Raw genomic sequence first — 22598 nt, forward strand, 5'->3', positions numbered from 1 at the left:
TTTCGCTAACGTTGTATGCCGGTAATTTGACGAGGCATTTTTAGTGGTTTTTGGGCATTTGTAGCGTCGACGCGGTGTCTTATGGCGCCACATAAAAAGTAAAAATTAAAAGAATTAAAAAGAAAAAAAAAGCCAAAATGATTAAGTGGGAGAAAAACCAGAAAACGGCCAAAAAAGAGGAAAAAAATCTAAAAAAGAAAAAAGAAATCCAAGTCAGATAGAGAGAGAATTATCGTGAGAGGGCCAATGACCCTTGCCGGTATTTCCAAACTCTCCTTAAAAACGAGAGAGAGGGGCCTCTGCTCCTTAATGTGGTCTTATAACATACGGTGATTTAGTTACAAAACTATTCATAGCATTATCAACAAAATGGATTTTTACTTAGTTGAATATAACATCAAGCATAAGGGGTCTACATTGCTATGGTTGATAACACATACAGACATACACACACACACACACACACACACACACACAGACACACACAAATCTCGCCAGCGATTGCACCAATAATGGGTATCAACATAGCAATTTTGATTACAAGGCATGTCTATAGACACCTAGATCCGATAAATCTCAGCCAACAATCGCCTATATCATGTACTGCAGTAAACTTCATTACATCTTATCCATCTACACCTTTACTGAACGATCCCAATCCTAATTCTTAGGATGTCAAAAAAAAAAAAAAAAAAATGATTAATTAAAGCCATCCAAATGTTTACATGACAAGATATGCTCTCAATAAGTAAACAAGATGGCAAATGACTTCTTCAGGAAAAAGGTCCATAAACTACGGTAGTTTTATAACAATATTGAAAGAAATTACAATCCCAGAACTTGCTTTAAAATACTGAAAAGCTTACATGAGACATTACGGGCAATAGATCAAGCTAGCTGATGTTGTGGCTTGCAGTATTCCTATTCCAATCAGGCATACTTATTGTCAATGCACAGACATTTTGTTGTTACTCTGCCTCCTTCATGCCGCTGCTTTCCGAGCCCATCTTCCAGACAATTGAGTATAACTGCAGCATGCTCAGAAGCCCTGTCGTAACTTTGAATTAGTCGGGCCACTTCAAGCAACTTGCATGAAGTTATGTTGATGACCATGTTTTCCAGCACAGATGCATGTCCAAGCAGATACTTCACCAACATGAGCACTTCCTCATATTTGAATCTTAAACAAGCATAAAATCCAAAAATCTCAAAATTCTGGAGATGCTGAGCCCAACTTTGGAACTTCTTTATATGCCAAGAGCTCTGGTGATCAACGTTGCGGTAGTCTCTGTCAAATACATCCTGCAAATGGATTAAAGACAAATTAAACATTTCAAATAAAGCACAATTTAGTTTTCACACCCATCCCCTGGCCAGTCAGATGACTAGCCTACACTAATCAAATTACAGGAAATCGTAAACAATGGAAACCAAAATTTCGATACTTGTGTTCATCAAAGCAAACTCATTCTTCTCATTGTCACAATCATAGTGCCATTACGAAAGGAAGGAAAAAAAAATCAATAATTTGTGAGACTGTAGTTAAACTTTCAGAGTATAATAGAGGGAGCATTTGAAACATAGGCTGCGACAGCCGTGAAACTTCCAGAGCATTATACTAGTTTCACTGTTAAATGGACTCAAGGACACAAAGGAAGGGAGAGACTTTTGATGGTGCATTCTAGTTAATCCTTTCAAATATTTCCAAACTGTGAATAGAGTTTAGGGAATATACCGAGACACAATCAGGTGGATAAAAATTATGACCAGCTTCTCCAAATTTGGGGAAGTTGCTAGCATATTTGCTATAGCAGGAAAGCTAAATTGGGGGATGGTCATGTGTAGCGTGAGAGACTTGCAATTTGACAATGAAAACTGCACGTCTTCTACCTTCAGAAGCCCCATAACCTGATCATATCAAAAAGTAAAGTCAGATCGCCAAAACAGTATTTTTTTTTCAAGTACATCACAAACCACTATGTTTTTTTCTCATGCAAAATTCCATCAATATAACCGCTAAACATCCATAAGCTTTGGCAGAATAATGTCCACTAACCTAAGTGAAAAACTAAATGGTAAAGCTGATGTCCATCAGGAAGAAAGATGATTAAGCTCACCCAAATGCACCAAGCACCAAGTTGAATTCGGGTAGCATTCTGCAACTTGCCAAGACTTTCCTTTAGGAAGGAGCAATCTAATTCGGCTGAATCGAAATCTAATTCGGCTTCGACTAATGAAGATGCTTCAAGAATTCTTATTATCTCATAAATATATCCCCTCACACGCAATGACAGCAAACGGGGAGTCCAAATTTCCAAAGGGGGAGAAAAAGTCTCCAAAGGAAATTCCACATTAACATCATCAAGCACCAACTCCTTCAGACTTCTTGAACAAATTCTTTCCACACCCCAGCATCTTTTCAAATTCAAGTATTCAATAGCAGGGCTGCCCATAAAAATTTGTTGAAGCACATCATCACTCACTTTCATGTTTTGAATGGACAAGGACTTAAGCGAACTCCAACTAATTCTTTGGCTGGATGAGAAATGGCAGCCAGTCAAACACAGCTTAGTCAACGAGGAGCAATTGTAAAGCAAAGGAGACAAGGTGTAATACGCCCACCAATTCAAGTTGAGAAGAAGTTCTTCCACATCATGATCAATCGCAAAGTGAACCCATAAATCAATCTTAAAGGGGTAGAAGTACTTTGATCTGATATCAAGGTGGAATTTTTCCACCTTAGGCCACATATATAGTGTCAAAACCCTGTTCACAAATGAATCATCGTAAGAAGAGACAGAGAACTTGAGATTCGAGATAGTGGTCCAAATAGACTGCCACCTTTTCGACAAAACACAAGTTTTAACGACGTCCCTTGTGGGCAAAAAGGAGAAGATATGATGGATTAGGCAATCGGGCAAGAGACTGATGTAATCCCCATGATCTTTTTGGCCGATGGTCCGCGCCGAAGTACTTGCCATGGCATATGAAAGGATTCTAGGGTTTCTTGTTCTCTCTATTCGATGAAGCATAAACTTTTGCACGATTACGTTTGTTAGGTCCTAGTTATGGGTCAGGATGAAGAGTTACCCAAAATCCAATTCCCTAAAAGATCCCCTTCGTCGTATTTTTTTTTTTTTTTTTTTGATAACTGAGGATCTGCCGAGCCCCCTTACGGGGGCCCATAGCCCTAGTAGCGCCTGGTAGCACATTTGGGCCCGTCGGTACTTCGGAGGAGACTAGCACATGACTCCATCACCATGGCCCCCCACTTACAACGCTAGTAACTGCAGTTTCGAACTCTCGACCTCGGCAATGAAGGAGAGACTCTCAACTAACACAGCTACTCACCGGTGGGTCCCTTCATCATATTTGTTGATAGCCGTATATTTGGAAAAATAGTTAACATAGATGATTTCAGCAAGTCACTGCTCAATGAGTAGTATCAATCTCTGTTAGACAAAATAAAATCTATGTAGCATTCGTCAAACTATTTCATATATAATCAACTCCCAAACTATTTTAGGAGACGCTTTACCATGCCATTTGATATACCAAGAAGGTAATAAATGCCCGGTTGAGCTTTCTATAACAAATATGGTTTAAATAGTATAAAATCTATATCGCATTTGTCAAACCATTTCATACAAAATCAAATCCCAAACTAATTTCAAGACACGCTTTACCATGCCATTTCATATAAATCAAGAGGACATTTTTGCCCGGTCGAGCTTTATATATAACAAATATGCTTTAAACACAAACTTTTCTATTTTTATAAATATCAAATGGTGCGGTGCCTCCTTCATAACTTATAACAAATACAATTTCAATCATTTTCAAGACATGAGTTTACAAATCATAGAAGTGAAATGCACAACTCATGTAACCAAAGCCAATTTAAGGTTACATTACCTAGAGAACTTCAAAATCCTAACAAAGAAACATTTACCGAATGTCAACTTAACTGGCAACTAACATCAACTATGACTCTACAAGGCGACGCAATTTTTCGGGTCCAAACGTCAACTATGGGTCAACAAAAAGGCCAAACAAGCATCATACTTGACGTGGAGAACAGAGTAGTAAGCTCATCCTGCGCGGCAAATTTTGCTTGTCATATCTTTTTCCAGCAAACTTCATTTCAAATGAGCTTACTGTAAAAATAAAATAAAAGATAAAGAGCTCTTTTAATAAAAAAAACACATATATGATTTAAACAGTATAAAATCTATATCGCATTTGTCAAACTTTTTTTTATATATAATCAAATCCCAAACTAATTTTAATAGACGCTTTACCATGCCATTTCATAGAACTAAGAGGTCATTTTTGCCTTGTCAAGCTTTATATAACAAATATGCTTTAAACACAAATTTTTGTTTTTACATAAATATCAAATGGCGTGCCTTTTTCATAACTTACAACAAATATAATGTAATTCATTTTCAAGATGTGAGCTTCCAAATCATAAAATTGAAAAGCACAACTCACTACTAACCAAAAGTCAATTGAAGGTTACATTACCTAGAAAGCTTCAAAAGCCTATCAAGGAAACATTAACCAAATGTCAACTAAGGACATCAACTAAGACTCTACAAGGGGACGCAACTTTTAGGGTCAAAATGTCAACTGTGGGTCGAAAAAAGGCCACACAAGCATCATACTAGAAAAAAAGGACACGCGGACCCCTGGAGTGCCTTAACTTTGGCCAAATGGACACTTAAGTGCCATAACTTACGAAAGGTACACTTAAGTGCCAAAATCGGAGTAAAATGGATCACTTGAGTGCCAATCAGGCGAAAATCCGGCCAAAATGTCGACGTGGCACTTTTCCGGCGAACGGAGCTCAAAATAATGCCGTTTTTCACACTAACGTGGCCAAAACGGCGTTGTTTTGGCTGACGTGGCAAAAAAAATTAATTAAATTAAATTTATTTAAAATTAATAATTTTAAAATTAAATTTAGTTAAAATATTTTAAATTAATAATTTTGAAATTAAATTTAGTTGAAATATTAAAAAATTAATAATTTAAAATTTAATAAAAAAAGTTGGGGAGGCGGCCGAGGGCTAAGGGCCGGCGAGCGGGCGCGCCGAGGTAGCCGGAAGGGGCGGCGACGGCGGGCGAGGGTCGGCCAAGGTCGCCCGGCCGGGCCGGCGACCCCGCCGACCGGCGGGCGAGGGTCACCCAGGGGTCGCGAGGGTCCCGTATTTAAAATTAATAATTTTAAAATTAAATTTAGTTAAAATATTTTAAATTAATAATTTTGAAATTAAATTTAGTTGAAATATTAAAAATTTAATAATTTAAAATTTAATAAAAAAAGTTGGGGAGGCGACCCCGGCCGACCGGTGGCGAGGGTCGAGGTCGCCAGAGCCCTCGCCCGGGGTCGCTGCCCGGCCAGGGCCGCGACCGGTGGCGAGGGTCGGCGGCCGGCTCGCCACGATCCGGGAGGGTCGCGCCCTTGCCCCGGATCCGGCGAGGGTCGCGGCCCTCGCCCGGCCGGGCCAAAGGCCGCTGCCGCCGGGGTCGCCCCGGCGGGTGGCGACCCTTGGCTCGGCCGGCGAGGGCCACCGACCCTCGCCGGATGGGGCGAGGGCCACGAGCCCTCGCCACGAGATCCGATGAGGGCTCGCGAGCCCTCGCCGCCGGTCGGCCATGGTCGCCGACCCCGGCCGGGGCCCGGCGACCTCGGCCGACACTCCCCTCACTGTCGCCGGCCATTCCCTGGCGGCGAGGCGGCGGTGGCGGCGGGCCGAGGGCTAATCCCTTAGTCGCCTCCCCACTTTTTTTTTATTAATTTTTTTTTAATATTTCAACTAAATTTAATTTTAAAATTATTATTTTTAAATATTTTAATTAAATTTAATTTTAAAATTATTATTTTTAAATATTTTAACTAAATTTAATTTTAAAATTAATTTAATTAAATTTTTTAATTTTTTTACCACATCAGCCCAAAATGATGCCGTTTTGGCCACGTCGTGTGCAAAACGACGTCGTTTTGGGCGCGCTTCGCGTAAAAATGCCACGTTGGCGTTTTTGCCGGATTTTGGCCAGAGTGGAACTCAAGTGATCTGTTTTTTTTCGAATGTGGCAGTTAAGTATACCTTTCATAAGTTATGGCACTTAAGTGTCTCTTTGGTTAAAGTTATGGCACTTGAAGCGTTCTTTTGCCAAAAAAGAAGAGAGCAGCAAGCTCATATCGCTCGGCTAATTTTAAGGTGTCATATTGAGCTTTCAAAACATAAAGAAAAAGGAAAACTGAAATATCCAAAATTCCTATGGAAAAGTTGACGGGCAACTGATGAAATTTGGTGCGGAACATTGCCGGTCGCAATTAATGTGCATCGGTTTCCCAATAATTTGAAAAATCAATATACCAAAAACGAAAGGTTTCAATCGTGATCCATAAAATCCTAAATGTCCTTAAGATGTGAGGGACCTAACCATCATTATTGGATAGCTTAAACTAAATCACAACATTATTGACACTTGATTTTTTGCCAACATGTCATAGAAAGATAAAAACTCGAGTGATAATGATTCCTGATAGTGATAGGGCCATTTAACACATTTCTCGCATAAGCATATCATTTTCATATCATTTACACTTCGATTTCGAAAAGTTAAAAGTTAACTTTTGAGTTAACTTTTCAGTTAAAATATCATTAAAAAGTAAATCTTTGGTCAAAAATTGGCTTTTGCATAAAAAGCCCAAACATAGTGTTAATTTCACCTTGACAATTTCAATTTTCAAAAGAAAAATAATAATAATCAAAGTTTGACCCATTAAATGACTTTTTGGTAACAAATGGAAAAGTTGACTTTTAATGAACGTTTTTTTTCCCAAAAAATAAACAAATTGAAAATCCTTAAATAAAATCATTTTATCTTAATTTGACTTTTAACTCATTACTTTTACGATAATTAAATAGTAATTGACTTTTCCCCAAATCGGGAATTTCAATTTCTAATTGGCCAAATTTAAAACTCATTCATTTCTAGTCATTTTTTCAGAAAATTTTCCTTCATGACATTTAATCAGGAGATCATTCCGCATTCAATTGACAAGCCAATTTCAAGATTCCAAGTTGGAGGTGCATTTCCCCAATTTTGGCCCTAATCGGGTATTCCAATCAAATTTTCCTGAATTGTGCAATTTAGCCACAATCGAGTCCAATTCATTAGAGGCAACTGGATTTCAATATCAATTTTGAGAAAATCATACTTTAATTGTGTGCATTGGACTAGCATCCAATTGAACCAACTGAGGTTAATTTGGCCAATTGAACTTTAATTGCGTGCATTGGACTAGCTCGTATTGCAATTTTAACAAAAATTGCGGTTGAGGCATTCATGATAAATTAAACAAATCATGTCAATTCAATTGAATATAATTGCATTTAATTTAATGAAAATAATTTAAGAAATTTAATTCAACCTAATTGGACAAAATCAAGACAATTAGAATGAAATTGGAGGAAATAGTAAATTGGTTTAACGTGGTCCAATGGGTCAGCCCTGTTTGACCGATGTTGACCCAAGCAAATTTTCTAGCCAAAATTTGGCTAGCAATCACCCATCCTTAGCTACTGACCAAAAAAAAAAAAAAAATCATCCATTCTTAGCTGGCCAGCTATCTCTCTCTCTCTAGTAGACCACCCTTCTAACTTTGAATAGAGAGGTGGGAGGTTCGAATCCTCACTTTCTCAAGGGGTTGGGGTGGGGACGCTTTAGTTTCGGGAAGACAAAAATTTGAGAGTGAGTGTTAGAGTAGGAATAAAGTAGGAAGATAGTAGGACCGACTAAAAAAAACTATCCTCAAGTCATGAAATTACCAAAATGCCCTTGCTCCTTTGAAATTACAAAATTGCCGTCAAAATTCAAGTGGTTAAACTCCTTAGTGATTAAGGAAGAAATCCTAAGCTCTGAACTCTCTCTCTCTCTTGCCGCGTCAAGTTCTGTGAAGATGGGGAGCAAGCCCTTGGCCGTGCCCTTCTCTGTGCTGTTGCTCATCGCCTTTGCCGTCCCTGCTCTGCACGCTGGAGGCGGTGGAGCAAGGGACCGTGATGACGGCGTTCTCCGGGGTGGTGGTGATCCTGAGGAGGGAGGCGAGGACGTTGGCATGGTGGTGAGGAAGGAGGAGAGGATGCCGATTGCGGCAACGGAGTACGGAGAGATCACGGTGGCCCGAGTGGCCGATGGGGTTTACCATCTCCGGTTCGTCACGCTCGAGCCCAACGCTCTATTCCTCCCCGTGCTCCTCCGCTTGGACATGGTCCTCTACGTCCACACTGGGCGTGGAAGGCTGAACTGGGCTGATGAGAATGACGTGAAGAGGATCGACTTGAGGAGGGGTGACATTTACAGGCTCCGGCCGGGCACCATTTTCTATGTCCAGAGCAGCTTAGAGCCCGAGCGCGAGAAGCTCCGGATCAATGCCATTTTCACGAATACTGAAGAAGACATATATGAGCCATCGATTGGGGCATACTCTAGCATTGGCGATTTGCTTCGCGGGTTTGACAGCAAGGTGCTCCAAGGAGCTTTCAAGGTTCCTGAGGAAGTGGTCAAAGAAGTAATAAGTGCAACAAGGCCCCCGCCTATAGTCCATGCCGCAGCTTCAGAGAAAAGGACTAAGTACTGGGACTGGGAAACACGATTCTTGAAGACCTACTTGAGCAGCACCGGTTACCTTGCAGAGGGTTCCAGCAGCAACAAGAAAACGAAGACGTTTAATGTATTCGACGCAGACTGCGATTTTGAGAATTGTAACGGATGGAGCCTGATGGTGACCGGGAAAGACATGCACGCGTTGAAGCTCTTGAACATCGGGGTTTTCATGGTCAATCTCACAAAGGGCTCGATGATGGGACCGCATTGGAACCCGAGAGCGACGGAAATAGCCATAGTTTTACAAGGGCAAGGGATGATCCGAGTGGTTTGCTCGAGCACTGCCAAGGAATCGGAATGCAATAACACAAGGTTCAAGGTGAGCGAAGGGGACGTGTTAGTCGTGCCAAGATTCCACCCCATGGCTCAAATGTCCTTCAACAATGAGTCCTTAGTCTTCATGGGCTTCAGCACTTCGACAAAGAGAAACTACCCTCAGTTCCTTGCGGGGAAGAGCTCGATCCTCCGAGCATTGGACAGAGAAATCCTGGCGGCAGCTTTTAACGTCACCAACACCACGATCCACCATATCCTGGCGCCGCAGACGGATTCCATCATATTGGATTGCACCTCATGCGCTGAGGAGGAGGAGGAGAGGATAATGGAGGAGGAGATCGAGAAGGAAAGAAGAGAGGAGGAAGAGGAGGCTAAAAGAAGAGAAGAGGAGGAGAGAGAGAGGCAGGAGGAGGAAGAAAGGGAACGAGAGAGAAGAAGAGGAAGAAAGAGAAAGGGAGGAAGAGGAAGAAAGGGAAAGAGAGCGACAGGAAGAAGAGGAAAGGAGAAGACAAGAAGAAGAGGAAAGGGAAAGAGAGAGAGGAAGAAGAGGAAAGAGAGAGGAAGAGACAAGAAGAAGAACAAAGAAGACGAGAAGAAGAAGAACAGGAACGAGAGAGGGAAGAGGAAGAAGCCAGAAGAAGGGAAGAGGAGGAGAGAGAAAGAGAAGAAGAACAAAGGAGGGAAGGAGGAGGAGGAGGAGCAGGGGAGGGGGAGAGAGAGAGCAAGAAGAGGCGAGGAGAAGGGAGGAAGCAAGCGAGAGATGGGAGAGACAGAGACGACAAGAAAGGCAGCGTCGGCAGGAGGCAGCAGAGAGAGAGAGAGAGAGAGAGAGAGCAAGAGGAGGCAAGAAGCAAGAAATCCAAGCCATCCATTATTCATTTGATATTGGCCATTCACCTTGCCATGTCATTAATCCATGTGATGAAATTTCAGCCGTTTAGATTTGAAGGGATTCCAGCCAATGATTAAAAGTTGGCTTAACCATGAAAGAATCAATTAGAGCCATGGAATGAACCGGAGGGCCTTGATTAGATTTGGTTCTTGAATTTCCTCCATCTCTCTCTTTCTTGCTCGTGGACGGCAACTATTCTTCTGGATTCGGCGATATTCACTCTCTCTTGAGTTCTCCCGAGCTCGATTCTCTCTCCTTTCTCATGAGCTCCCTCTGCAATTTCTCTCTCACAAAAAGTCTCTCCATTCACTCTCTCTCATTCTTCATTTTTGGCCAACGGCTCTCTCCACAATCACTCCACTCATTCTCTTTCTTTTGGAGGATTTCTCTGGCGTTCCCTGTAAAATTCTCTCCATTAACTCTTAGTTATCTCTCTCTAGTTGTCTTCATTTAGCCGAACAAGTTTGAAGAAAGAGAAAAGTGACGGATTCAACCATGGCCGAAGCTAAGCGCATTTTCTTTCCATAGTTTCAATCTTCGAATCAGGCTCGAATCGTTGCTCTCGGTCTTGTTCCTATGATTTTAGTGTTTGCTTCAATCATTTCTAATTCAAACGATCTATTCTTCAGCGGCAATTTCCAATTAATATGGATCGAAGAAATGCTCCGAAAAGTCCTGATGCAATGTGGAAATTTAACGATCCTGAAAATCTCAAAGCTCCTAGCATATCTTCAAGTCTCTCGGCAATCTCAGCACCAGAAAGTCCTCTTAACATCACTGAAGAAATGGAAGAAGCTTAGTTTCCTTCAATTTGTGGTGGTTCAGTAGAAGAACGAGAGCTAATTTTTCTCTATTTTTCTCTGTTTCGTTCTCATGTTCATAGTGATCTCATTTTCTCAGCCGTAAGTTCTTCCTTCACTGGCGATTGATATCTTCCTCTGGGCATCACACAATCTCATGAATCAGTAGTCACTTAAAGTCAGTTCTCCGATCAAGGAATTCTGAAATCCAGTTGCTGATTAAAGATCGCTGGAGCTCTAGCATTTTGACAGCCGCTCCTTCCTCTTGACTCTTATTTTTCATGTTTATACTTGTTGAAGTACTATCTCAAATTCATTTTACCCTAAAAACCATGAAATGCAATATCCTAAACGAGCAGCAAAAATAGACAGGAGCATTCCTCAAATTTGCACGCTGATCTCACTCAGGAAAATCAACGAGTAAATGCTATACATTTCAGTAGAATGATCTACATGCAGGATGCTGTCAACAACTCACTTTTATATCGCCAAAAGAACAGAGACAAAGCATATGTTTTGGGATGCATCGTCGCTGGTGGTCAGCACTGGTGAAGAAGGATCAAGCGAGCACAAGGGCACCTTAAGGACTCCGATCAGAAAACAGAGTGACACAGACGTCCGATGTGGGATGGTGTTGCTATAACCGTGATCCGAGATTTGGAGCTCATGGGATTGTTAAAGTTTCGAGCTTGTCGGGATAACAGATCTCCAAATTACGATCCAATACTCAATCGAACCCCAAAATCAACAAATGCGGTAAAACAAGCCAAAAAAACATGTATCACAGATCAAAAACTACATTACGAAGTTGAATGTACCTTATCTTTCACGGATTAAAACACCAATGTCGCAATTCAAAGAGAAATCCTGACACTGTTCTTTCGAGGAGCGTACTGTGTCTTGTTTTTTTGTTTTTTTTTTGGGAGAAATTGAGAGCGTAGGAAAACGAGAGAATGTTTTCTCTATTTTCTTCAAATTACGTAACTTCAAAATCACGTAAGTGTTCATATATCTTAACCGCTCATATATAATAACTTTCTCCATGGGCCCTTCACTTACGGATCGGGTTTTGGCCCAACACGGGCGGACGGGTTTAAATAAGCCCATAAAAAAACATAAAACCCATCTCCTACTCGAATATGGTGGGCTGAACAGAATTCTCTTTACCTCTCTGCAACATTCATACCGATGAATAATTCGTGCGACTAGCATACTTTGAGAGCTCGTTGTCATACATCTATTAGGAATATATAGCAGCTCATAATGAGCATAACATTCTGAGTAGATTTATTATGTAGTACCCTAGATCGATCTATCACATTTATATCTCTCTTGATCTCTTTTTATCACTGATATATATTGTATTCACAATAATGATTATCCCAAAAACGATCATAATTAGTCAACCAGTGAATACAAAATGTATTCTCCAAATTCGATCTTCCTCTTTCATCGAAACTCTTAATTTCAGTTCAACTTGCTTTTTTAGAAATGTCTCATTAGATCGAATCAATTCATGATCATTGGCAACATTTTTAGATAGCAAACATTGAATAGAAATTTTGAGAATAAGTAAGAGTCATGAGGGCATTTAATCGAGGAACTTTTTTCCTCAAGAGTTTCACACGGCATAAAAGTTGAAATCAAAACTTTTGTCACTCTTGTTGGTCATCTCAAACATATATAGTATGAAATACGTATTACAATATTAACTCCTTTCCCATGGAGCGTATGTCTACACCTTTAATACCGTACAGATGATAGTTCAGACATACCTAAAGTCTAACTTGAGTTCACATATTTACTCATTCACAAAATTCATCAGAACTCACATCTGACATCTTAGACAAATAAAGTAAAATATGTTGGTTATTTTACTTTCAAACATAATAAATATTATGTCATCATCTTAACACTTAGTTAAGGTGACTTATATATTTTAAGCTTGAACTCACGATTATCACTTAAATAATAAGCTTAAAAAACTGTCTCATCTCTATTTTTTTTGGTAAAATGTCTCATCTTTATTTATCACATAGTAAATAGAGGCGATTACTCATGTGAGTGGGCTAATCTTTTATCTGTCCAACATACTTTCTCAATTTTATATAATGCACATGCAGTAAGCATTAAAATGCATAGACATCAAAAAATAATAATTCATAGACATTAATAATGAAAACACAAATTCATTAAATGTGAATACTCAAGGGAAATTACAATATTCAGTACATTAGTCTCTACGCAGTCCTAGAAATTTTACATGGCCACAAAACACATCTCTAAGTATTGGCTTCGTCATAGGATCTGCTACCATTCTTTGCATAGATATGTACCGTAAGTTCACATTTTTTGTGCAACCATATCTTTGGTAAAATTATACTTGATAAATATATGCTTGGTCTTGCCATGATATTTTGGATATTTGGTGTACGCTATTGTTGCTTGAATATCACAATTAACCAATAATAAGTTTGTAGCATTCTCAATAACACTTAAATGATCCAAAAATCTCTTAAGCCAAATATCCACGATGGAAGTTGAGTTCATGGATAATGCTACACATGTTTGTTTCTTACTACTCCAAGATATGACGCCATTATTCAATAAGAAAACAAATCCAGAGGTAGATTTCCTTTCATCTAAATCTCCTCCCCAATCAGTATTTGAATAGCCTTCAAGTTGCAGATCATTTTTTTGGTAACTCAGCGTATAATCAACAGTTTCCTTCAGATACCTCAGTATTCTTTTAACGGCTTTCCAATATACTTGACCTGAATTGGATTGGTATCTACTCACCATTCTAACTGCAAAATATATGTCAGGTCTTGTAGATATCATGGCGTATATTAAGCTTCCAACAGCACTAGCATAAGGAACATATTGCATTTGTTCCTTTTTTTATGAAGTCTTTGGACACATTCTATGGCTCAATCCTTCGCCTTTTGCAATAGGAGTATCTATGGGTTTACAATCTTGCACACGAAATTGTTCAAGAACATTATTTATATATGTTTATTGCGAAAGGGACAATGATCTCTTCGAACGATTTCTTAAAATCTTAACTCCAAGAATGTATGCAGCCTTACACATATCTTTCATCTCAAAGTTGGAAGATAACCAACTTTTGACAATATCAACAAATTCCTTATTGCTTCCGGCAATCAGTATATCATCAACATATAATGATATTATTACAAATTGATCTTTAGACTTTTTTATATATACACAATGATCCTCATCAATCATTGAAAAATCATATGCCATTATGGTATTATGAAACATATATACCATTATTTCGACGACTACTTAATACATATATCGATCTCAAAAGTCGACATATCTTTTGTTCATGGCCTTTCATAATGAACCAACAGGTTGTTCTATATAAATTTATTCCTTTAATTCTCCATTGAAAAAAGCAATCTTTATATCCGTTTGATGTAACTCAAGATCCATACGAGTTACTATTGCTAGAATTATGCAAATCGAGGTAAATCTCATTATAGGAGAAAATGTTTCATCATAATCAATTCATTCCTGTTGATTATACCTCTTTGCCACAAGACGAGTTTTATGTCTTTCAATTGAGCTATCAGCTTTACGTTTTATTTTGAAAATCCACTTGTTCCCAATGGTTTTGCATCATTTTGGAAGATCAACCAGTTCCCAAACATGGTTTGACTTCATTGACTCCATCTCATTTTCCATTGCATGTATCCATTTTTCTTTACTAGGGCAATTTAGAGCCTCATTAATATTTCTTGGCTCATCTTTATCTTGTGAAAGCAACTATAAAAGTTTTCCCTTCAATGTCAAAACGTCGATAGGGAATATTTTGCGACTTATTCGCCGTATGGGAGATTGTACACTTTGCATATCATTTTCAATTATGTTCCTACTCGGATTAGATAATGGCAATATCGCCTCATCATATGGTTATAATTGAGAGTGAGTTGAATTAAATTCATCACTTCTCATGTTACTCCATTTGGTCGAACTCCACTATATTCATTATCTTGATCCAATGTTTCAAATATGGAGTAATCCTCACCTATTTCACCATTCTTAGGAAATTCATTCTCTAAGATTGTGACATCCCGTGATTCAAATTTAGTTACACTCCCACTTTCCTACTCACCTATAAACACATACCATTTTTAGTATTCTGAGTATTTTATAAAAATACTCTTCTTTTCTCTAGGACCCAATTTCCCAAACTTGTAAGAGGGCTCTTGAGTATAAGCAGCACAACCCCATGGTTTAAGAAAACTTAAGTCTGGTTTTTTACCTGTCCATAACTCATGTGGAGTGGAAGTAATTGATTTGGAAAGCACACGGTTAAGTATATAGGCATGAATTAATAAGACATCACTCCGAAAAGTGATAAGTAAATTAGCATGCGCCATCATGGACCTAACCATTTCAAGTAAGGTCATGTTTCTTCTTTCCACAACATCATTTTGTTGAGGAGCATATGGAATAGACAACTCTTTTTCTATTCTTTTTTCATTACATAAATTTATGAACTCATCAGATAAATATTTTCGATCTCGATCGAATCTCAATACTTTTATTTTCTTATCTAATTGATTTTCTACCAAGCTCATAAACTTTTTGTAACAACTCAATGCTTCGGATTTATGAAAATCAAATAGATATATCTGAATCGAGTATAATAATCTATAAATGTGATGAAATAAAGTCACATGTCTTCCTCTCACATTCATTAGACTATAGACGTCAAAATGGATTAAATGCAAATGCAATTAAGCTCTTTTACCTTTTCCAAATGGTTTCCTTGTTGTTTTCCCTACTAGGCAATGCTCACATATGTGCAAATTGACTTTTTCAATATTGCTTAACAAACCATCATTGGCTAGCCTATTCATACGTTATTGGCCAATATAACCAAGTCTAGCATGCCATACATTCATATCATTATCATATAAATCAGAAGATATGAAAATGGAATAACAAATATTGACATTACTACAATCAACATTTAATACAATAAAATCATCTAGAAAATAAACCACAACCATAGTATTTATATCCAAATACAAATCCATATCACTATTATGGAAGTTCATACTAAAACCAAACTTAACCAACACTAAAATATGCACTAAATTTTGACGAATCTCCGGAGCACATAAAACAGTATGTATGAACAAAATGCGTCAACCACACATGTTTAATTGGCAGGTGCTAATCCCTTTTACTTCAACTCTAAAGTTATTTCTTACATAGATCCATTTAGTTCCAATCGGTACTCGTCGAAATTCCACGAAAGATTCACTTTCCTTTGCTACATGATCTATTACTCTCAAATCTACAGTCCAAAAATAATTAGATTCAGTTAAGAATACAGAAGTTGACACATAAGCAAAGTTCTCAAAAGTACAAGGGGTATTTACCTTCTTTAGCTCGTGACAGTCCCGAGCATAGTGACCATTCTTGTCACAATTGTAACACTTCGCCATTGACAGCTTCTTCATTCGAAGACGCTTTCCTCTTTCATGTTAGTCAACTCTTGGTTTCTTCCTTGAAGAACTTGCTCTCTTACCTTTCCACCTTGTGAACCAATTAGGACGTTTGCGCTTTGAGCTCGAAATTCCGTGTGAGCTAGAACCAGCATAATAAATGTCAGTTTCTAGCTTAGTCACCAGGAGGCGGTCCTCTTCTAGCTCAAGGTGGCGCACTGCATCCTCAAAGGTTTTGGTGTTCTCATTATAAATCAAGTGCACCTTCATATACTCCTAACTTTGAGGCAAGGAACGGATCACTACTTGCACTTACTACTCATCAGTTAGGACATGGACAGCATCGTTCAGCTCATTAATCATGTTTGACATCTTTCTCATGTGTTGTTTCATAGTTTGACCATGAGGTTTCTTGTAAGAGTCAAACCTTATAGTGAGCTGCCTCAGTTTGGTTACCGAAGTATGACCAAATCTTGCTGCCAACGCTTCCCACATTTCCTTGTCATTCTCAAAATGCCCGAACTCACGCATGACATCATTCTCAATGTTACTTAGCAATGTAATGCAAGAAAGAGAGTTCTTTCTCTTCCATGCAACAAATGCATCCTTATCTCTTTTATGTTGTGTAGTATTCCCATCTTCAGGCTCTTCCATAGTCAGGTTAAAAGCTTCTAATGCCTCTTGCTCTTTCAACACATATTGGATTTTCATATGCCATATTTCATAATTATCGCCGTTCAAATTCTCACATTTGTTCAATTTAGCGACTATGCTCTTAGTGACTAAAGCCATTGATCTGAACATATTAGACATATATGCACGAATTATTAATGCCTATCATTTATGCATCTATTTTGCACAAACTTATCATATTAATGAATAATTTCAAATAAGGTTTCAGAATCAAAATGTCACTGTGTTTCCAATCATCATCTAAAATCCTAACTTGAAATTATCATTAATATAATCTTCTATGCAAAATAAGTTCTTTGAAGTTACAAAAACTTCTATAAACTACCCACAACAGTTAATGATAACAAAAGCAAATGATATAGGACATCCATTAATGATTTAAGAAAATATTTCCATATTATGTAACTAACACATTAGTTGCTACACCAACATCAACGAGGTAAAAAATATTTACATAAGATATCCATAAAGCACAACCTATGAATAGGGAAAGATTCCTTTGTTCAATTTCTTGAGCTTTTCTTTTTGTAAATTCTTTAGGCATTCTCGCCAGCCATGGAAAAACAAACGGATATCCCTTAGGATTTCTCCTCGCACATTCATCCCCCGCCGGATTGAAGTCATTCCTTGGGTCGCAGTTTTTATGGCTCCAACCCGATGATATTCATCTATAAAAGACATTACAAGTCTCTTATATTTAGTAACTCTGTTAACCTCCCATAGGCGATTTAACAATCCTTGCCATTCTGTTGGAAGAGTGTTCATGAAGAATCGCACAATCTTAGATTGTGGCATGGGATAACCCTTCCATATGACCTCTTGTATTTTCTTGTTGACCTTGAACATGATCAATTAATTGTCACTATCCCATCGATAATCAGTCAACTCAACTATCAACCTTGAAAGCCTTTCCTTTTGTTCATCTGTAGTTGTGCGAATAGGTGTGTGCACCCGACGAGGAGTCATTGTTCCTACAACAAATGCATAATAAAAATGGATTACATATAATTCACATAGACTTAATTGAAAAAGAAACACATTTTTTTTCCTTTTTTTTTGGTTAATGGTCAATGGTCAAAGTCAACGGGTCAATGCAGACGGGTCAGAGTCGATCAGGTCGGGGTTGGTTCAAACCGACAACCCGGCATGTGCCCTGCGCATGTGCGGGCAACCGCCGATTAACGTCACGATGGCGTCAGCTAGCGTGTGCGGCACGCACTGGTGATTACCGCATGAGTGTGACACACACGCTTGCAGTTTCCCCTGCTTGTGCGCGCGTCGTACATGCCTGGGAACCACCTTGGCGCGTGCCGAATCTTATGGCTGCACATAGTGGCACGTCTGGCGGCACCCGGCGACAAGCCACCAATCAATTTTCTCATATCGACGAGAGCTACAACCCTACTCTATCAAAAACAAACTTCGATTTACAGAAAATCATAAACGGGGATGAACAGTACGATTTTCCATCCCCGATCGACTGACGGCGACAGTTCACGAAAAAATTCAATTGAAAAACAATTTATAAACATGAAAAGTGATCATGAAACATGAACATTGCTCTGATACCAATGTCGGGATAATGGATTCCCAAATTACGATCCGATACTCAATCGAACCCCAAAATCAACGAACGTGGAAAAACAAGCCCAGAAAACACATGTATCACCGATCAAAAAGTACATTACGGAGTCGAACGTATCGTGTCTTACACAGATTAAAATAGCGATGTCGCAATTCGGAGAGAAATCCTGATACTGTTTTTCCGAGGAGCATACTATGTTTTTTTTTTTTTTTTTTTTTTTTGGGAGAAACTAAGAGCGTAGGAAAACGAAAGAACGTTTTCTTTGTTCTCTTCAAATTACGTAACTTCAAAATCACGTAACCGCTCATATATCTTAACTGCTCAGATATAATAACCTCCTTTATGAGCCCTTCACTTACGAGTCAGGTTTTGGCCCAACATGGGCGGACAGGCTTTAATAAGCCCATCAAAAAACATAAAAACCCATCAGAGCTAATTGAAGCCAGCACTACTGACGGTACAGAAGTGGGTAACCAAAGGTAGAGAACTTACTTTTTGCAGTAATTGAACAACGAAGGGTAATGGGCTTGGACGCCGGTGATGGGCGAATTGGTGTGAATAGGGCTGAACTTGTATTTATGTTCTTTATTCGTCTATGTATTCTAAACATTTAATTCCTCTCTAATTCAGACCTGAATAATAAGGAAAACCGGTGTCGTGGAGCCACTGGTTACCTTGAATGAAAGACTGGACAGTGAACTGATTTGCCACTGTTGAGCTGGTAATAACTGTGTACCCGGGCCACTTCACTCGGTCATATGTGTTTGAACCCGGGCCTCTATTCTGGTACTCTCCATAGAAGAGAGTGCTCAAGCCAGCCGAGCTGCGGTACTCTGACCATCCAACTGGGTCAACCAGATTGCCAATGTGCGATTCCATGATCACCATCCTTGAGAATTCCTTCCACGGACGGCCAAGAAATGCCTTAAATGATGACTGTACAGGTGCAAGGTCTGGTGCGGCTGTAAAGTTGCAGCCAAGGAATGACATCCCGGTTTGCGCAAGCGGATCTTCTCTGCCCTGGGCAGTGAACACAATCCGGCGTCCCTTTGGTTTGCGCGCATACAAGTTGCAATTCTGGAAAACGACCGCCGCATCTCCAAATATAAAATCGGTTGTGCCATATATATCGCAGTCGCGATAGAACTGGCGATGACTGTGCACATACATCGTGTCTTGGTAGCCCAAGAAGTTACACTGGAAGAGCGCTGACTTGTCCGACCTGCTCCGAAACGCCACTGCCTGACCCTTCGTGGGCCCCGCAAAATTCTCAAAGGTGATCCCCTTAGCGAGAAATCCATCACCCTCAATAGCTGCAAATGGAGGAAATAACATTAAATATTATTGATTTAATCACGTATCCTTTTAGGAATTGAACCGAGTAGGTTAACATAATTGAGAGCAACTGGCATAAAATGAAAATCAGAAGTGTATGTACCAAAGTATAAGAAACGCCTAAGTATAAAAAAATGGTACATTAATAAAATGAACACCCCTAGGTCTTATTACTATATGATAAAAATGTAAGCGCTGGTGATAACTTTCTTAATGGTACAACGAAATAACAAGAAACATGGTGAGCGCAAGAGACATAAAAATAACGAGCAGATTCATAAATTTACTTGGAAAAGAACAAATGGTGGCCGATTGGCAAGCAGAGCAATTTGTTTTTGGATCTGAGATGAATATGTATTTTCTATTTAATTAAAAATTGAGTTTCAAGAACTTACCGACGGTGGCCGACCAGAAAGTAGCCCACCCATCGGCGGAGTTTCGGTTGCCCTTGATCAATGTCTTCTCGATCCCGTCACCTACAAACATGAGGTTGGTCTTTGTTTTGCTCACCGTGACATACTCCAAATAGTCCCCCTCTTTGATGTAGATGACAAACCTGTACGAAAAAGGAAATTGGTGAGCACGGAAGGAGAGGTTTTTATAATTTTAAATATAATAACAATATTACCAAAACAACAAAGATCTCGTTTTCAAAGTTGCCAGCGAAAGGAAAGTGAAAAACGTAATGAGAGAACCACTATTTCATATTTCTTGATTTAGTTGTTTTCTTGTCACAAATAGTCCTCCATTTGTGGAATTTATTTATTTATTTAGTCATACTCATTCCTTCTTATTTATATGCACCTGTCCCTACATTAATGAAAACGAAGTAGTAAAGAAGAATAAGCCACTCTTCTCATTTCCTATGGACAAAGTCATTAGTTATATTTGTAGCGGCAATCGGAAAACCCCTTGGCTGTATCATAAGTAGGAAAATAATCCGTTTTATAGTATTTGCAATTTGACAAAATAGACATATACAAGTAATTGATTGTTGATGTTGTAAAAGTCCCTTGCTTTGTAGTTAAATCACATTTATTAAAAAATGGAACGCTATTCATGCAGTGAAAGAATAAGTATTGACATCTAAATGAACTAGGACATCGTTCTCTAAATAAGCTGACTATAATTCGACCAAGTATTTGATAACGATTGTCGAAAGACAACTCTCATTAATGACGTTTACAAGTAGTTCTTTTTAACCAAAGATAAAGTACTTAAGAATATGTGTTATTTAATAAGGGAAAATAAACGGTAAGCTTGATGAATAAGAAAAAGTCAGGGGAAAATCAAGGAAATTTACATCTTGAAAAGAAGTTTTAGCGAATAAATAAATATTTCCGAGTGTGGATTGAATTAACGATTTGAAACAATAAATCAATTAGTTAGTGAGTACAAGGCTGCGAGAGAAACAAATCGAAGGGCCATTAATTGAAGAACAAATCATCAGCTCCCATTGAAAAAAAAGCTGTAATCTACGAAGGAAGAAACTAAGAAAAAACCAAGAACATAGAATAACTGGCGATAGCCCAAGACACATCCGATGCACATTAGCAGAGGATGTGAATGTGGAAAATAAATAATAAAAAAAATAGCTATAAGCCATATGCAGCTGTATATCTTCAGGCATTCAAGTGAAATCTTATCTTCTACCTTCGATTTCAAGTTAATGCAATGTATTTACTAGTCAACTAATCCTCAGGAGCACAGCACCACTAAAAATAGCTATTAGCCCTAATGGTCACATTAAGATCGAAATTTGAAAAAACAAAACTACTAAAACTAGTTAAATGTGCAAAAATTATAAGAATACCTGGTGTTGCTATTATCCGGAGCAGCTGCCACAGCATCGTTGATGGAGGTGAAGTTACCAGATCCATCCTTCGCCACCACAAGATTGAACTTTTTCGCATTCGTTGGCGTTTGCACCAATAGGCTATCTTCTAAAGACATCCACGCTGGAAACCTCTCTCTAATACCATGTCCAGAAGGATTATTGACGCCGCACATCTTTGTCAGGAGGAATAGTGAATTGCTTACGTGGTGCGAGATGTTCGAGAGCCTATCCTTCATGCTGTCCCCGAGATTCAGATTGTCTGTGTGGGGATCGAGCTCGTCGGTGCAAGTGTAAACATTGGTCATCACTCCGCTGAGGAGGGACTGAAGGTCATAATAGTGGCGTATAGTGACTTTCGAGCTCTCAAGGTAGGAGACGGCATTGTCAAAGTCATCGAGGATGTCACGAGATAGCTCAAGGCAGATGTCCAGGGCTTGCCTTTCGAGCATGCTGAGCTTCTCAGGGAAATGGTTCTTCATGACCGTGCAATGCGTTGAGGCGGCTCTCACTTCGGAGGCGGACTGGTGAAGCATGGCGGATATGATCTCCGGGAAGGACATGGTGGCAAGGCCCGTGAAGGAGGCGAGGGTGGAGACACAGAGGTCCGAGTAGGGAGTGCCTCGGCACCTGGAGTGAGTAACTTGGAGTTGGCTGCTGGGGTTTCTGGCGGGGATGAGGTTGGGCAAGAGGGAGAGGAATAAAAGATAACCATGGGGTGTACCTTGGAAGTGGACATGGTTGAGTGTGTCGAGTATGGGAGTATTGATCTTTATGATAGTTCCTGCACTCGAGTAATAAAAGCAACTTTAGAGAGAGAGAGAGAGAGAGTTAGAGATGTTTGACTCAATAATCTACTTTGATTAATTAACAACAGGACTCGAGATCTCAAGTCAAGCAAAATGATGACATAGAGAAAATGCCAATCGTGAAGAGTTCTGTTGCTGCTAATCTGCTAGGCTATCTTGACTACTGCCTTCAACTGATGAACAAAACCTCAATCACAAATAATCCTTAA

General features: G+C 39.2%; 3 protein-coding genes across 3 annotated transcripts; 1 reads left to right on the plus strand and 2 right to left on the minus strand.

Annotated features, from left to right (window-relative positions):
• Positions 1–930: 930 nt before the first annotated feature.
• On the minus strand, positions 931–2981 carry LOC104446836 (F-box protein At5g03100). The gene is made up of 3 exons (XM_039313656.1): positions 2118–2981; positions 1768–1908; positions 931–1302 (listed from the first exon to the last, which is right to left on the minus strand). Exons 1-3 carry the CDS (start codon positions 2979–2981, stop codon positions 931–933), a joined length of 1377 nt encoding a protein of 458 aa, XP_039169590.1.
• Positions 2982–7975: 4994 nt separating this feature from the next.
• Positions 7976–9644, plus strand: LOC104446715 (vicilin-like seed storage protein At2g18540; the record flags this gene model as incomplete). The annotated part of the gene is given in 4 exon segments (XM_018873320.2): positions 7976–9381; positions 9383–9503; positions 9505–9625; positions 9628–9644. Coding segments are annotated over 4 exon segments (1665 nt in total), but the record flags the coding sequence as incomplete, so codon positions are not given.
• Positions 9645–19032: 9388 nt separating this feature from the next.
• LOC104446716 (pectinesterase-like) lies at positions 19033–22143 on the minus strand. The gene is made up of 3 exons (XM_018873321.2): positions 21560–22143; positions 20142–20302; positions 19033–19724 (listed from the first exon to the last, which is right to left on the minus strand). Exons 1-3 carry the CDS (start codon positions 22141–22143, stop codon positions 19033–19035), a joined length of 1437 nt encoding a protein of 478 aa, XP_018728866.2.
• Positions 22144–22598: the final 455 nt, after the last annotated feature.

This window comes from Eucalyptus grandis, chromosome 5 (assembly GCF_016545825.1).
Source record: "Eucalyptus grandis isolate ANBG69807.140 chromosome 5, ASM1654582v1, whole genome shotgun sequence".
Taxonomy (NCBI): Eukaryota; Viridiplantae; Streptophyta; class Magnoliopsida; order Myrtales; family Myrtaceae; genus Eucalyptus; species Eucalyptus grandis.

Coding starts and splice junctions, on each gene's coding strand:
- LOC104446836 (XM_039313656.1), bottom strand. CDS start 2,981: ATGGCAAGTACTTCGGCGCGGACCATCGGCCAAAAAGATCATGGGGAT. Junction 1,909..2,117: donor TTGGTGCTTGGTGCATTTGG/GTGAGCTTAATC, acceptor TGATATGATCAG/GTTATGGGGCTTCTGAAGGT. Junction 1,303..1,767: donor CCCCAAATTTGGAGAAGCTG/GTCATAATTTTT, acceptor ATCCATTTGCAG/GATGTATTTGACAGAGACTA.
- LOC104446716 (XM_018873321.2), bottom strand. CDS start 22,143: ATGTCCTTCCCGGAGATCATATCCGCCATGCTTCACCAGTCCGCCTCC. Junction 20,303..21,559: donor CCGGATAATAGCAACACCAG/GTATTCTTATAA, acceptor TTTTTCGTACAG/GTTTGTCATCTACATCAAAG. Junction 19,725..20,141: donor TTTCTGGTCGGCCACCGTCG/GTAAGTTCTTGA, acceptor CTCCATTTGCAG/CTATTGAGGGTGATGGATTT.